Below are 14,517 nucleotides of genomic sequence, written 5' to 3' on the forward strand. Positions count from 1 at the left end.
TTTTTTGTGATCTCAGGTTCGAATCCTGTGGTTACTCATATGATGGCTACTAGAACCTTACATGGTCGTTAACTTCAAAGCCTGTGGGATTAGTCGAGGTGCGCGCAAGCTGACCCGGACACCCACGTTAAACTAAAAACTAAAAAAAAAAAACATGAAGCATATAGTAAAAAAAAAAAAAACATGAAGCTGTTGATTAAAAGTGAAAAGAAAAAACCATACAGTCATGATCCACTAGTAAAAATTTCAGATCAAAAAATTTACTTTTTCTATGGTATCAGATTTGAGCCATATGATTATTAATATGATAGTCATTGAAGGCTTATATGATCATTAACTTCAGGATCCGTGAGATTAATCAAGATACGTGTAAGCTGATTCTGACATCCATATTAATAATAATAAAAAAATAAAAATAAAGACACGATGTTAAAAAGTCTTTTTATGAATGCATCTAGCAATGTCATTAAATTTGATGCAGTCAAAGAACTTGATTATCGTATTAAGTGTATAATCATTGGGGGAATTAATAATAACTAGTTGACATGCCCGGCTATGTTAAATCAATTTTCGTTTAGCATACAAACAATATTTAGATTTTAAAGAATTATTTATCATTGTTATTAAATTTAGTGTAAGAGGTTAATCCTGAAATTTTTCTTTCTCACTTTTTTTCTAGTCCGAATTTAAAATTAACTTGTGTGAGGATTTGTCCGACATGACCCAATTAACTTGGCTAGTCTAAAGTCAACCCGACTGATCGGTAAAAAAGAACCTGAGGATCAAATCGAGAAAAAAAAGATGAAAATGATAAAAAAAAATTATAAACCTAACTTCTTTCCTAGATTGAGTTTAAAATTAAACCATGTGAGAGTTGTCTTTACGTGTTCCAGTCAACTTAACTAGTTTAAAGACAACCCGACCAACCAGTAAAATAAGTTTGAAGATGAAATTGAAAAAAAAAATGATGAAATTGACAAAAAAAACATCTCTTGCCCAACTACGTGCCTAATTCAGGTTTAAAATTAAACCATATGAGAGTTTTTTCAACATGGTCCATTGACTGGTTTAAAAACAACCCGAATGATTGTAAAAAAATTGTCTAAGAATGAAAAACGAAAAGAAGAATGAAATTGGAATGAAAAAAAAGAGAGAAGGGAAATGGAAAAAAGAGGACTGAATTGAAAAAGAAAAAAATTATTCATTATTTGTCCAATTTTATCCCTGATATATATTTTTCTTTCTTTTTGATTATTTTGTGATTTTTTGTATTTTGTATTATTTTTCAACAATCGTCCTTTTATAAAAAAAATTGTCCAATTTCGTCTGAAAAATATTTACATGCAAATTTTTTTTATTTCTAAAGAGGGTAAAAATTGGATTAGGACACTTGAAAGAGTTTGAAAGTCTTCTGTGCTGTCAAAAGTCCTTAGCCACGCAAATGGCAAGAGAATCCATCACGAAGAAAATGCTTTGTTGGCAGAACAAAAGAACTTCAAAGAGAAGGGGGAAACGAAGCATGGAGTACATTGTATCCGGATAAATCGAATTATAAGTACATTGTTTAAGGGATGGCGATCCATGGATAATTAATCCGACATTTTATCAAGATATGTTTTTGATGAAGTTTCATCCTATTAGGGTTCTAATAGAGCTGTGCCTGGCAATGATAAATCTACTATGACAAACTTTATTATATATTTTAATTCTCCAATGAAAATAGAATCTAGTGGTGTTTTCCTTTAACAGGAGGAACAAGGTGAAAGGGGGATTGATGATGAGGATATAATTCCATTGCAACTAAATCAACGTCCAAGGAGAACAACTGTAAAACAAGCCCGTTACAGAGATGATAACTACATGATTACTTATTCTTGTTTCTTTGTAGGACCAATTGATGATGATGAGGAGCCATCTTGCTTTAAGGAAATTTAGAGATTTAAAGCATTAGCAGAAGCCATGGATGAAGAGACGGTAAGGAATGAAACATGGGACGTTGTGCCAAAACCTAAAGAAGTATATTCGGTGTCTTGCAAATGGGTGTACAAGAATTTTTTTTTTTTTTTTAAAAAAACTAACTTAAGTGCAGGCAGGTTCAAAGCAAGGGCTAATCGCCAATGGTTTTTCTTAAAAGTATGGTGAAGATTATGAAAAGACTTTTGTCCTGTGGCTAAAATGACTTCTGTTCAGTTAGTGCTACTTATGGCAGCCTCTTGTGGTTAGAACATTTGGTAGCTTGATATAAAAAATGCTTTCCCTTGCGGAGAGCTTGAAAAAGATAATATTTATATGTAGAAATCTTTTCAGATTACATGTGCAAACTCAAGAGAGAAGGCGTTTTATGGATTAAAACAGGCTTCTCGAGCATGATATGGTAAGATTTCTCAGTATTTACAGTTCTGTTGGAATGGTACTCGTCTTCCAGCCTTTTCTCCTAAAAAGGGTCTTGATACTATTTGTCCTTCGTACGACAAAGCCCTCCTTGCAGATTGATACGAAAGTAGCTACTTGAGTTAAAGAAATCGGTTTCAATCGGTAGAGGTGCTCCGAGTTTTTCCCATTTGCAGAGGATGATGTTTTATTTCGCATGCCAACATTAATCATTTTCGGGTTGTCAAAGATACTAGAGGTCAGTTTTTACTTGTCCAGGTATGGCTATTTACGAACAAAAGTCTCGGGCTTATCTTTCTCCGCATACTTGAAGACGGCATAAGAACATATATAGAAGGCGGCGTCTTCGGCTTTTTTCCACTCAGGATTTGAAACTTTATCTTGGTGTGCCACTCCATGCGAGGCATATCAAGTTGACTTTTAAGCATATTATAATGTTAATCACAGATTGGCAGATTTGTTGGCTTCCATCCTTAGTTTGTGATGAGATGGGATAGGATTTCAACTTTCCTAAACAGTATGGAGGTCTGGGACTTAAAATGGCTAGATATATATAATAAAATCGCAATAATGCTCGGTAATCTAGCCTGGAAGCTCTTACAAGGTGATGCTTTGCCTTGGATTGTCAGTATGACAGAAGTATATCACAGGTTCTAATAAACTGTCCTGTCTCTTCCTTGTTCTGCTTCTCCGGTTTGGAAAGCTATACACAAAGCTTCGACTTACTTGCTGTGATGGATTCTGCGGCATGTCGGAGACGGGGCTGCCATTAACCCATAGAGAGACTCGTCTAGTTTCTTCTTCATTGATATTAGAGATAAAGACTTGAAGGCCTTCAATTGGTGATGCTGGGGGTGTCTTGTTCCAAGGGCCTTAGACCTTGCTTTTGTTCCCTAATTACCAAAAAAAAGAAGAAAAGAGAGCCGAGGTCGAGCTTCTTCTCCATTGTTGCCTTAATAACTGTTTATCTTCGTTAATCAAATAAAAATAATATTTAAGTAATGAATTTCCCTTCTTAATTCTAATAACTACAACTATTCATTGACTTTGGTTTTCTTTTGGTTTTTAAGAACAAAGGAGAGAGCTGGAAATAAGGGAGAGAAACCATGTTTTTTCCTCCATTTATGACGAGAAATTATATTAGAGATCAAGGAGCCATCAATTTCTCGAAGAATAACTTCCTTTTTTTCACCCGCCCTTAAATTCCTTGAATGCAACAATGGAAAGACACACACACACACACGTACACACCCCGAATACAATCAAATTTTATTTTGACCAAAATGAACTTTGATTCGGATTTGGGTGTAACTTTTTTGTGCTTCGAACTCTATGGATAGATAAAAGTTCAAGTGCCGTAACTTTATATACAAGTTCAAATTCTATTCACTTATGGTATTTTGTTTTTTGTGACCATGAAATTCCCAAAAAAGAAGAAGGATTAAAACATTTCATATGGGATTCAAGCTTTCAAAGAGATAAATGGCCCATTATTGAGTGCATGCACTTGGAAATCATGAACAAAAAAAGATAGCAATTCAAATGGCTAAAATATTGATAGGATGAAATGATTGTTTGTATTTGTGTTTTAAAAATATTTTTAAAAGAAATTATTTGTTTTTGTTTAAAATTAATATTTTTTAAATATTTTTAGATTATTTGATATGGGAATGTGAAAAATAATTTTTAAAAATTAAAAAAAATATTTTAAAATTCAATTATTATTACATTTCCACACACACCAAAATCGACACCACACCCGAAACAGGCGCACTTGCTATGGTTGGGACATGACATGTTGACGTAAACTCAAAACTCGAGGGTGACTGATTATTCTCCGGCCAAGAATTCCACTAGCACAATTATTAAAACTTCTTGTAGAAGACGATGGCTGCATTGACGCTCAATAGTTTGAATACATCGAGTGAGAATCTATATTTAGCTTCTTCTGTGAAATGAATGTCGATTTTAATCAATACATGGAAGAAAAGTGAAGTAGTCTGTGATGGGGATCGTGACATAATCTTTTATGGGTTAGATTAGACTTAGAATTGAGCTGGATTAAGCCTAAGGTTTTGGAATCTAAGTGGACCTCTCCGCATTTCATTTCGATATCATCATCTCGGTGATATTAAAGAGTCTGTTTGGTATTGTGATAATAGTTATTTTTTATAGTATTTTTTTATTTGAAAATGTATTAAAATAATATTTTTTATTTTTTAAAATATATTTTTAAAATTAATTAGGATATCAAAATAATTTAAAAATATAAAAATGTAATTTATAACAAAACTTCATTAGCTGGACTCCAAGTTCTAATTTTTTTTATCATCATCTATATCAGTAGGCTAAACTATCGGATTTAATTAAAATAGCCTAATAACTAGGGTACACTGTAGGATGCAACATCGACACTGCAGCAAGAAGCAATCCCCATGTGGTTGTGATTGCCGAAAAGCTAAGTCATTCACTGTACATTGAGTAGTAGACGTCTTCCCATGAATGCTACCCTTTTTTTTTTTTTTTTTTTACATATGCTTCATGATGGTATTTTTATTATGACATGTTTGGAAATGTAGTTATAGTTGTTTATCAAAATATTTCTCATGTTAAAATATATTAAAATAATGTTTTTTTTATTTTTTAAAAATTATTTTTAAGATCAGCACATCAAAACGAATTAAAACATACAAAAAAAATTAAATTTTAACAAAAAAAATAACAAATTTGAAATTTTTTAAAATACGGACTGACATGTATTTCCAAATGCTCCCTTAATGCTTTTCAAATGAGCTATAGTTACATAGCCTTTTTTAACGTATGCTCGAGTAATTGGTTTGATTAGTAATTGCATCGGGTATCAAGGTCTTTCAAATGCTATCCTAAAAGATGATGTTTGATGGTTTTGATGGCCCTGCATGTGTTTCCCTAGTAGGATATGGATCGTTCATTCACCGATGCGTGCTATATATGTGCTAACAATTTTTTTTAATTATATTTAATAAATATTTACAACAATATTCTTGAATATTCTTTAAATTTACAATAAAACCAATAGAAAAAAGACCTTGGATGAGAGTTATGTTAGCTTTACCTTTGACTAAGAGTTATATTAGTTTTATCTTTAAAAACATCAAATTACGTTAACTATTCTAAAATAAATTAAAAAAAAATAAAAATATCTTCGAATAGCAGGGTTAAATTATTCTATTATAGAGTTAAATTAATGATTTTACTGTAAAAAAAAAAAGATCAATCAAACCCTACACAATATGTAAAAAGTAATTGTGTCGCAGTTAAAATATTACCTCTCCTGATTCGTAGTTAAAAGATTTAATTGCCAAGAGGTAATTTCATTATTTTATATTGTAATGAATAATAATATTAATCTTTTTATACAGTAACTTTCATAGTTTTAATTTTTTTTAAAAAATTTACCACCTTCAAAAATTAGCATATGTGTTCGGAGTTATATAAGACCCCTTGTCCTACTTATTTATATATATAAAAAAAGAAATGCAAACGGAGAAATTAAGGTAATTTATAGAGTGGAGTTTATATCGTCTTTTAAATTTATTTTAGTATATACCCTTTATAGGTTATAGTAATTAATTATTTCTTAATGAAGAAGTACTTGGCTCTGCTAGACAGCATTGGACCTCACCAGAATCATAGATCAGCTGGCATTAAAATGTCAAGACTACCATGATATTTTATTGCATGCCCTCTTCGTTATCAAAGCATATAAACTCTACAACCTTGCTTAAATCAAAGAGGGCAAGAAAAGACATATAAACTATACTTTAACATATAGTTTTCTTGCCTAGTATTTAGGTTGGAAATGGCAATGATTAAGGAGTGGCCCATGACAGGCGAGCTCCAACGAACAATGTCTGTCAGAAGGCAAATTATTGGAACTGGCAGCTGCTGGAATGCTGGTATGCTTTCAACTTTCTTGGTATAAATTCTTAAGGGCATGATTATGCATATCCTCTCACAATCTTGATGTTCTAAGTAAACCTGCAGCAGGATCCAGCTGGGATCGAGACACACTCAGTAATTGTATATATACACGAGTTATACTGATATTTCCTTCTGAATCTGCTGTCAACTTCAGTAGTGCCCGCTAGCTATTCAATTTGCATTACTTTTTGTGACAGAAACACACATATATAGCGATAAATCAGTGCCAATAAAGCTTGCTTTTTGTGGATAAAGATGGTTAATTAGATGGCGTTGAAGCTGTGGTGTGACAGGATTTCTACCAGGAAGTTGCTCCTGTAGACTCGAGGCCGCTATGATTGGAGAGCCCAAGTCCAGAATTTGCTCGCCCTAACAACACAAACCTATAATCTATAATATTATGCAGGAAATTCAAACAATCGAAACATGACAAAGGAGGAAGATATATTTATCAAATGTGCTAGAACTACCTGCCGAAAAGTTTTCAAGGCCTAGGATATGATTACCTCTAATGCAAACTAAACACATTCAAAATAATATTATTTTTTATTTTTTTAAAATTATTTTTACATTAACATATCAAAATATCTGAAAACACAAAAAAATAATAATATTAATTTAAAATAAAATAAAAATTTAAATTTAAATAAACCATGCCCTTAATAATAAACAACTGATAGGCTCGCATCGACATTATCTTCATTGGTCGTTAGATATTAAGTGAATGTGTCTGCCACATGGCTATACTTTGACAGGACTTCGAATTTTTTGGCTGTAGCCTGTAGTAGGCCATAGCCACATTATTCCTTTCTTGACCCTTATAAAAATTGCAATGAAATAAAGGCACGAAGCTAATCCTTCCAGCACAGTGGCATTGTTTTGTATTAATTTGCCAATTCTGCTGTTGCTTTTGATTTTTAATAAATAAATTACGTTGAAAAATATAATTTATATTGCTTCTTTGATGGAATTAAGAATCTTAATGAGAAAAGGATAAATTATACCTTTTCTTCTCGATGACATTTAAATTACAAATATTCTTATGAAAAAAAATTACAATATAATTAAATAAAAATAATGAAGGATTATCTATCTATTTTAGTATTTATGAGCACTTATGATTCTCAAACTATTTTATTAAATATATACATTCAATTTTGAGCTTTCAATTAAAAAACATATTAACTATGCCTACATATTTGTTTCTTTTTTCCACATTTAAAATGTTTTTATACAACTCATTGCAGTCCAATTATCTAGTGTGTGTGTATATATGTTTATCTAAATTTTGGTACGATTTGCTTATAAATATATTGTTTTTTTTTTTTCTGAATTCCCTTTTTTTTTTCAATTTTTTTTTAATTTCTTCTTCAAACTTTTTTAATAGTCATTCTATCTATCTTTATACATGAATCATAATAAAATAACTCTTACATGATATAATTTTAAACTGAAATTAGAAAAGAAGTTGAATCCAAAGTTAATTTTTTTTTTTTTGTTAATTTCATCATTTTTTTTTCTCAACTTCATTCTTAAATATATTTTACCGATTATTTAAGATGTTTTTAGATAGGCTAAGTCAACTAGGTAATGTTAGGGTAATTCCAACCCAGTTTAATTTTAAACCGTGCTAGGTAAGAAGTTGAGTTGAAAGGTTTTTATTTATTTATTTATGAATAGACTAGATAACTTATAGACCGATCAAGATAACTTAGATGTTTGGTTTCTGGGTTTTTCAAAATGCCCTTGAACTCGACCATTTCCGGAGAAAAGAAATATCGTTTAAAATATTTTCCCTCCTCTCTCTTGATTACATAAATGGGCCAGAAGACAGATCGCAAATTACACAAGAAGGACTAACTAAAGCCCTCTGTGAGAACCCCATTAATGATAAAAAGTCCAGACCACAACTTGGCCCGAAGACAGTTCAACAATCTGACGGAAGAAGCAAACGCCTCCCCTGAGTTTGCTGATGTCTGGGATAGTTTGATACGATAGCCTTTAGCATCAAAAGATTGATGAAGCTCCTCCAGGCAAGAATCTTTAACATAGACCTGATTAATTAGGCCGAGCTGTATTGAATTATTGCAGCAATCAATTACAGAATACATAGCTTAGACATATGAAGAACATATAGAACCACCAACAACGACGCAGTAGTTCATCCATTCACATAAATATTTCATTTTGAATTGTAAAACGAAGAAGGAAATTTACATCTTAGGCTGCTCCCCTGTTGCAGGTAGTGTTCTGGTTTCATCCATTGCAGTAACAATAAGAAGACATTCTATTTACACGGCACCTCTCCTATTATAAATGTAAGATTTTGCAGAATAAACGTAGAAAGCCATTTGCACCACGCTCATCCCAGCTAGTAGCCAATAGAAGTAATCAAGATGAGCCCGATTCAGATTATTATCAAACCAGCTGTATCGGCCATTCCCACCAGTTGTTTTCTCAATGACAGATACAAGAAAGCTGCTTAGAAAGTTTCCAGTACCAAAGATACTAAGGTTGAGTGAAATACCAACGCTCCTCAGATCACTGGGGACCTGATCATAGAAAAATTCTTGCAAGCCCACCATGGTAAACGATTCAGCAATGCCAAGCAAGACATATTGAGGGATTAGCCACCAAACACTCATTGGAATCGTCACATCTGGCAGATCAACCAGTCCATGTTCTTGGGCAGTTTTGAGCCTCTTCATCTCAACGAGAGCAGCAATGACCATAGTCATGACAGATAAAAAAATACCAGTTCCAATTCTCTGAAGCATTGTAATGCCAGAGGATTTTCTGGTTAAAGCTCTTGCTAAGGGAACAAAGACACGGTCATATATTGGAATGAAGAGTACAATGGATAGGTTCATAAAGAATTGAAGTGAAGCCGCTGGAAAATCGATACCGTGTGAAATCGATCTATCCATCGTAACTGCTTGCTTAGTAAAGAGAGTTGATCTCTGCGCAAACACTACAGCAAATACTAAGCATGAAGTCCATATTGGAACAAGCCTAAGTAATGCCTTAGCTTCTTCAACATCACTGATGCTGCATACCTTCCCATCTTCCTTTGAGCCGTTTGGTGCAAGCAGGGCTTTGTTGAGGAACCTGTTACATTACAAGATTCAAATTGCTATCTTAGAGGAGTTCTGGTAGAGCAAAGTAATTCAAAGTGTTCTATGTAAATTTCATCGCTCCAAGTTCCCACGCTAGGGAAACCAGATGATGTCGAATCAGTAGAACACCCTAGAGTATGATCACAATTCATTTTACATGGGAAAGTAAGGAGTACCCCCACTACAACATTCAAGTTTTCTTTTCTCTAAATTATGCAGCTAGGAATCAACAACCTTTTGAAATCAATAAAGCATCTTGAAGCCGTATCGAATAGCAGTTGTTACCAACCCCATGCAAACAACAAATGAAATGCTTGAAGACCATACTCTCACATAGCCTTGTAATTTATATCTCCAAACAACTGGCAAGAATAGCAAACAACCTTCGTTGAATGACTGTAGAAACATAAATTTGATGCATCTAAGATGTTTTATATATATATATATATATATATATATATATATATATATATATATATATATATATATATATATATATATATGGCCAAACACATAATGGGTAAATTTGGAAAACATTATTTTCCAAATCTTTTAGTTATGCTAAATGAAAATCGAAGCATCTTAACTTTTTTTGTTTTTTCTGTTTTCTAACTATTTTTTCTTTTAATTTAATCATTTTCTGGCCTAATTTGATGAAATCAGGTTTTAAATTATGAAAAAAATACAAAATTAAAAGATAGAGGATTGAAAAGTAAAACATGAAGAAAATATATATGGCTTAATCCAAATTTATAACAATTTTTATTTTTATCTAAAACTTTATTTTATTCATTTCCAATCCTTTGAGAGAGGAAAGAGAAAATGATATAAAAACAAAAAAAAAATCAAGAAAATTGTTGATGGTCACAATTTCATTAATTAAAATGGTTATACTTGGTGTTAAAGAATTTTAGTTAGTTAGCGATGTGTTGCCTGTTTTTTTTTTGAAAAAAAAATAGTAGAACAACATATCATCTGTTAAAATAAAATATATAAATAAATATGACCTGGGCATGCAGGCCTGACCCAGACCCACACACATGGGATTTTAAGTCTAACGTAGTGGACCACTAAAACCCTTCTTTTATAACCTTCAATATTAGGTGTTGATGATTTTTTCTATTTTATTTTCAATTTCATTCCTTAATATTTAATTGATTTTGAATTGGTTTTTTTTTATCATATAATTAAAAAAAAATATTATTAAACCAATTTAAATCTATAACCCAAGTTATAGGTTTTACAAGTTAATCTAGTTTTTTTTAAAAAAGATATCATTTAATCTTTTAAAATCCAAATTGTTTTTCACTGGCTATGTAGGTTGCCTTAAGACTCACGTGCTAGTCTTTACTATTTCTTTCGTCCATTATTTTTATTTTTTCCTTTTATTGTTTTTTTTCCTTGGACTCGCCAAGTTAATAAGGTCACATTAAGATAATTTTCACAAGCCTTAATTTAAAACCCGGACTTAGCAAAGAGTCTAGTCAAGAGTTTTCAAGTTTGAGCCACTAGTCTAAGTTTAATAACAATGCTGAAATTTTTTTCATCACTTGAATAATTTTTTTTTATATTCAAGAAAATTTCAGTCCGACCCAAAGCTTATTGAGATCTATCATTTAGTTATATCTCAAGGACCTCTCAATTGACTAGTTTAGCTTTTAGGTTGGATGCTTTAAAATGAAGGTAATTGTGTTGGTGATTTTAGAGGTTATAATTGTTTAGTTTAGATTATATACAATTTTATAAAACAATGTAAATATATATAAACTTCTATTAGAGTTAATAGAAAAACCCTAAGCATATAGACAAAAAAAAAAAAAAAAAATTGCACTTGAATCAAACAAGATTCTAGTATGCATACTTCATAATCATTGCTAACAAGATCCTCGCTTGATTTTATAATCTTTGCTATCTATAATATATTATTTATATAAAAATATATAATGATATAAATTTTATAAACTTGTTGATTTAAAACTCATTGAAATATTTTTATTAGAGAATAATTTCCAATAAAATTTTAACTACTCCGGTTTTAATTTAAATTTAGCATGTTAAAATAAATTTCTAACAACGTGTTCATAGGCTTCATGCCTCGGCCGTTTCAATTTGTCTAGTTGAGAGCCATTTGTCTGAGTTTCAATTGAATTCATTAACTATCGCATTAAGGTATTTAAAATTCTCTATCCCATTTTTATGCATTTGTATTTATTTTTGAAATTGTTCAAAGGGGCAGATAAATTGTATCTTACATGTACTGCTCAGAACTTGGGTGAGGTCGGGTTCCACGAGCTTCTTCTTCAAGTGCTATGGCAGAAGGGGTAGTTCTCCAATTCCTAATCGAAGACACAAAAACCGAACCAATCCTCAGAAATGCACTTTTCTTGTCCACTTTTACACTATATCGATACATCTTGCTGCCAAGTAAGAAGATGACAAGTGAAATAAGCATCGCAGCACAAGGGATCCCAAATCCAAGACCCCAGTTAAGATTGTCTTGTATGTAGTTTAAAATCAGTAATGTTACCATTGTTCCGCCACTCTTACAACAATACCACCAATTGAAGAAGGAGCTCTTCGCTTTGGATTCCTGAGGGTCGTGCCCATCAAACTGATCAGCTCCAAACGCCTGAGCACAAGGCTTGTGCCCACTTTCACCAATCGCTACTAAATACAGAGCAAAGAAGAACAAAATCAGTTGAAATGGAGGAGGAGAACATGGCAAATCAGTAGCGGTGTGAGTCGAAAGTAGAGCCGATAGAGTCAACAAGCCAAGTCCCTGATAACAATGGACAAACCAAAACCGAGCTTAAGCATTTGTAAGAAACCTATAAAACCTGAAATTTACTGCAGTTAAACTAACACAGTAACAGAGGGATTCTTGTTTTTTTTTTTTTTTTTACCAAGATATAGATAAGCGAAGCAACGATGATAGTTGTGTATCTGCCAAGAAAAGAATCAGCAACAAAAGCACCTAATATCGGCAGCAACGTCGCAGTCCCCGCCCACAAATTCACGTTCTCTGCCGCAGTAGCCGTCGACTGACCCAACGGACCGGTCAAATACGTTATCAAGTTGGAAGATATCCCGTAATACGCGAATCTCTCTGCAACTTCCACTCCTTCACTTCCATAAAAAGAAAGAAAAACATAAGAAAATAAATTAAAAAATGAGAAATTCTAACTCGTCGATTAGTTACCTATGATGAAACCTGCGGATCTCCATCCACCAGAATTGGATCTATAAACGGGTCGGCCCTTATGGTCAACAGAGCCATCAACGATGTCGTATAAAAGTGAAGTTCGGAGTTCTGGAGCATGATTGGAGGTGGACATGTCCTCCGTGTTGCTTGTTCTGTTCTGTGATAGCAGCAGTCACGCCCAGTTATTGTTACCCGTTTATACTAGATTTAACTTGCGGGACTTGTTTTTTTCCCCACTTGCTGAAGAAGACATCAAATTTTTAGTGGTGGGATTTCATGGCAGACAATTACATCAACTTTTCAAAAAGCTCCTAAAACTACTTTATAAAAGGGTCTCCTTTCATATAATTCAGGACAGGATTTCAAAATTAAATTTTTGTGTGGACCACCTCTTGTATAGGACAGGATTTCAAAGTAAAAAACTGAAAAAACCGAGTCAAATCGAAACTGGTCGGTTTGAACCGGTTTCGGTTTTTTTTTCAAAAATAAATTTTAGTTTGGTTGTTTTTTTTTTATTAAAACCGAACCGAATAAAAAATGATCACCCCTATATAATATAATATTCAAAACCACTAAAAGAGGTGTATATATATGTTGTGTTGTGACTTGAATTAATTGGCTATTTACATAAACGTAGAGTAAACTTTGTTTGTGCAATTATTTCCTATTATAATATAGGAAATTAAATTATTATATATTTGAAAAGGAAGAGGACGTGCCAAAATATATGATATCAAATAAATTAATATGAGATACATTGTTGACATTTAAAATAAACATAGGATACGTGATTAATAATTGTTCAATTAGAAGCTAACATTTAGTTCATTAACACATGAAGGCGAGTGGCATGATCAAAATGAAGCATGGGTAGCCGTTGTGGTTAATTAACTTGATGAACAATTATGATTTCTTAAATCAATATCATTTATTACTTGTATAAATATTATTTATTTCTTAATTAATGTAAACTCAAAGGTTTACCGTTTGATTTCACTGCAGTTGTTCAAAACTTAATTGATCTTTTGGTTTTATGATCGATTATTCAATTAAACCTTATAGTTTATATAAATTGATTTGATTTCAGATTACTATATACTTGTTTGATTTGTTTGATTGCTAGCTAATTGTCTCCTCCTCACAAGTTAAGTTTTAGGTTTTGTTTCCAACTACTTTATGAAATTAATGAAAATCTAATTGGTGAATGAAATAATATTATTTTATTTTATTAAACCTAATTTTTTATTTTTTAAAATAAAAAAATCATGAAAAATGAAAAAATAAAGGAAATAAAAAAACTGAAATGAATGAAGAATGAATTGAAATTTAGGTCAAGACAGTATAAATTTGAGGATTATTAAGGATCGAATTATAAATTTGAAAATCAATTTTGGTAGAAATTGAGACAATTAATAAGTTTGGGAGCTTAATTAAACTTTGAATTAGTTTAATTAATGAATCGGGAGCTTAATTGAAGAATTGACAAGTTTTGGGATTTAATGAAACTTGAAATTAACTTAATTAATGAAATCAAGGATTTAATTAAAGAAATACCAAAGTTTACAAGTTGATTTGAAGCAAAATGGCAAGAAATTCAACTATAGAGAGTTTAATTGATTTTTTCAGGAATAATTTTAAAAAAATTAAAAATTTAAGAGTCAATCAAGAATTGAATTGAATAATTAGAAACCAAAAAAATATTCTGTAAATGGCACTAAAATATAGAGGAGTATAATTGTAATTCACACAGGAAAAGAATAATAAAAAAAAGGGATTTTTCATGAATAAGGGTCAAATTGCTAAATATTAGAATTTCAGGAAACAAAACGGCGTCGTTTCAAGGGA

At 31.7% G+C, this 14,517-nt stretch overlaps 1 protein-coding gene across 2 annotated transcripts; it reads right to left on the bottom strand.

Annotated features, from left to right (window-relative positions):
- Nucleotides 1-8,522: 8,522 nt before the first annotated feature.
- LOC112325216 (protein NRT1/ PTR FAMILY 5.10-like) lies at nt 8,523-12,970 on the bottom strand. 2 transcript variants are annotated; one of them, XM_024591107.2, is made up of 4 exons: nt 12,670-12,970; nt 12,374-12,591; nt 11,723-12,249; nt 8,523-9,462 (listed from the first exon to the last, which is right to left on the bottom strand). In XM_024591107.2, the coding sequence occupies exons 1-4, from the start codon at nt 12,803-12,805 to the stop codon at nt 8,646-8,648; spliced, it is 1,698 nt and encodes a 565-aa protein (XP_024446875.2). In that variant the 5' UTR covers nt 12,806-12,970; the 3' UTR covers nt 8,523-8,645. The 2 variants fall into 2 exon arrangements, with proteins under 2 accessions (XP_024446875.2, XP_024446876.2); XM_024591108.2 differs by having other exon boundaries at nt 12,374-12,596; nt 12,670-12,962.
- Between the last annotated feature and the right edge of the window lie 1,547 nt (nt 12,971-14,517).

Source organism: Populus trichocarpa, chromosome 19 (genome assembly GCF_000002775.5).
Source record: "Populus trichocarpa isolate Nisqually-1 chromosome 19, P.trichocarpa_v4.1, whole genome shotgun sequence".
Classification (NCBI taxonomy): Eukaryota; Viridiplantae; Streptophyta; class Magnoliopsida; order Malpighiales; family Salicaceae; genus Populus; species Populus trichocarpa.

Bases quoted from the DNA above. Each gene is read 5' to 3' on its own strand.
- LOC112325216 (XM_024591107.2), bottom strand. From the start codon at position 12,805: ATGTCCACCTCCAATCATGCTCCAGAACTCCGAACTTCACTTTTATAC. The intron at 12,250-12,373 runs GTAAAAAAAAAA...CATTGTTATCAG, and splicing joins CTTCGCTTATCTATATCTTG to GGACTTGGCTTGTTGACTCT. The intron at 9,463-11,722 runs GTAAGATACAAT...GTAATGTAACAG, and splicing joins CCAAGTTCTGAGCAGTACAT to GTTCCTCAACAAAGCCCTGC.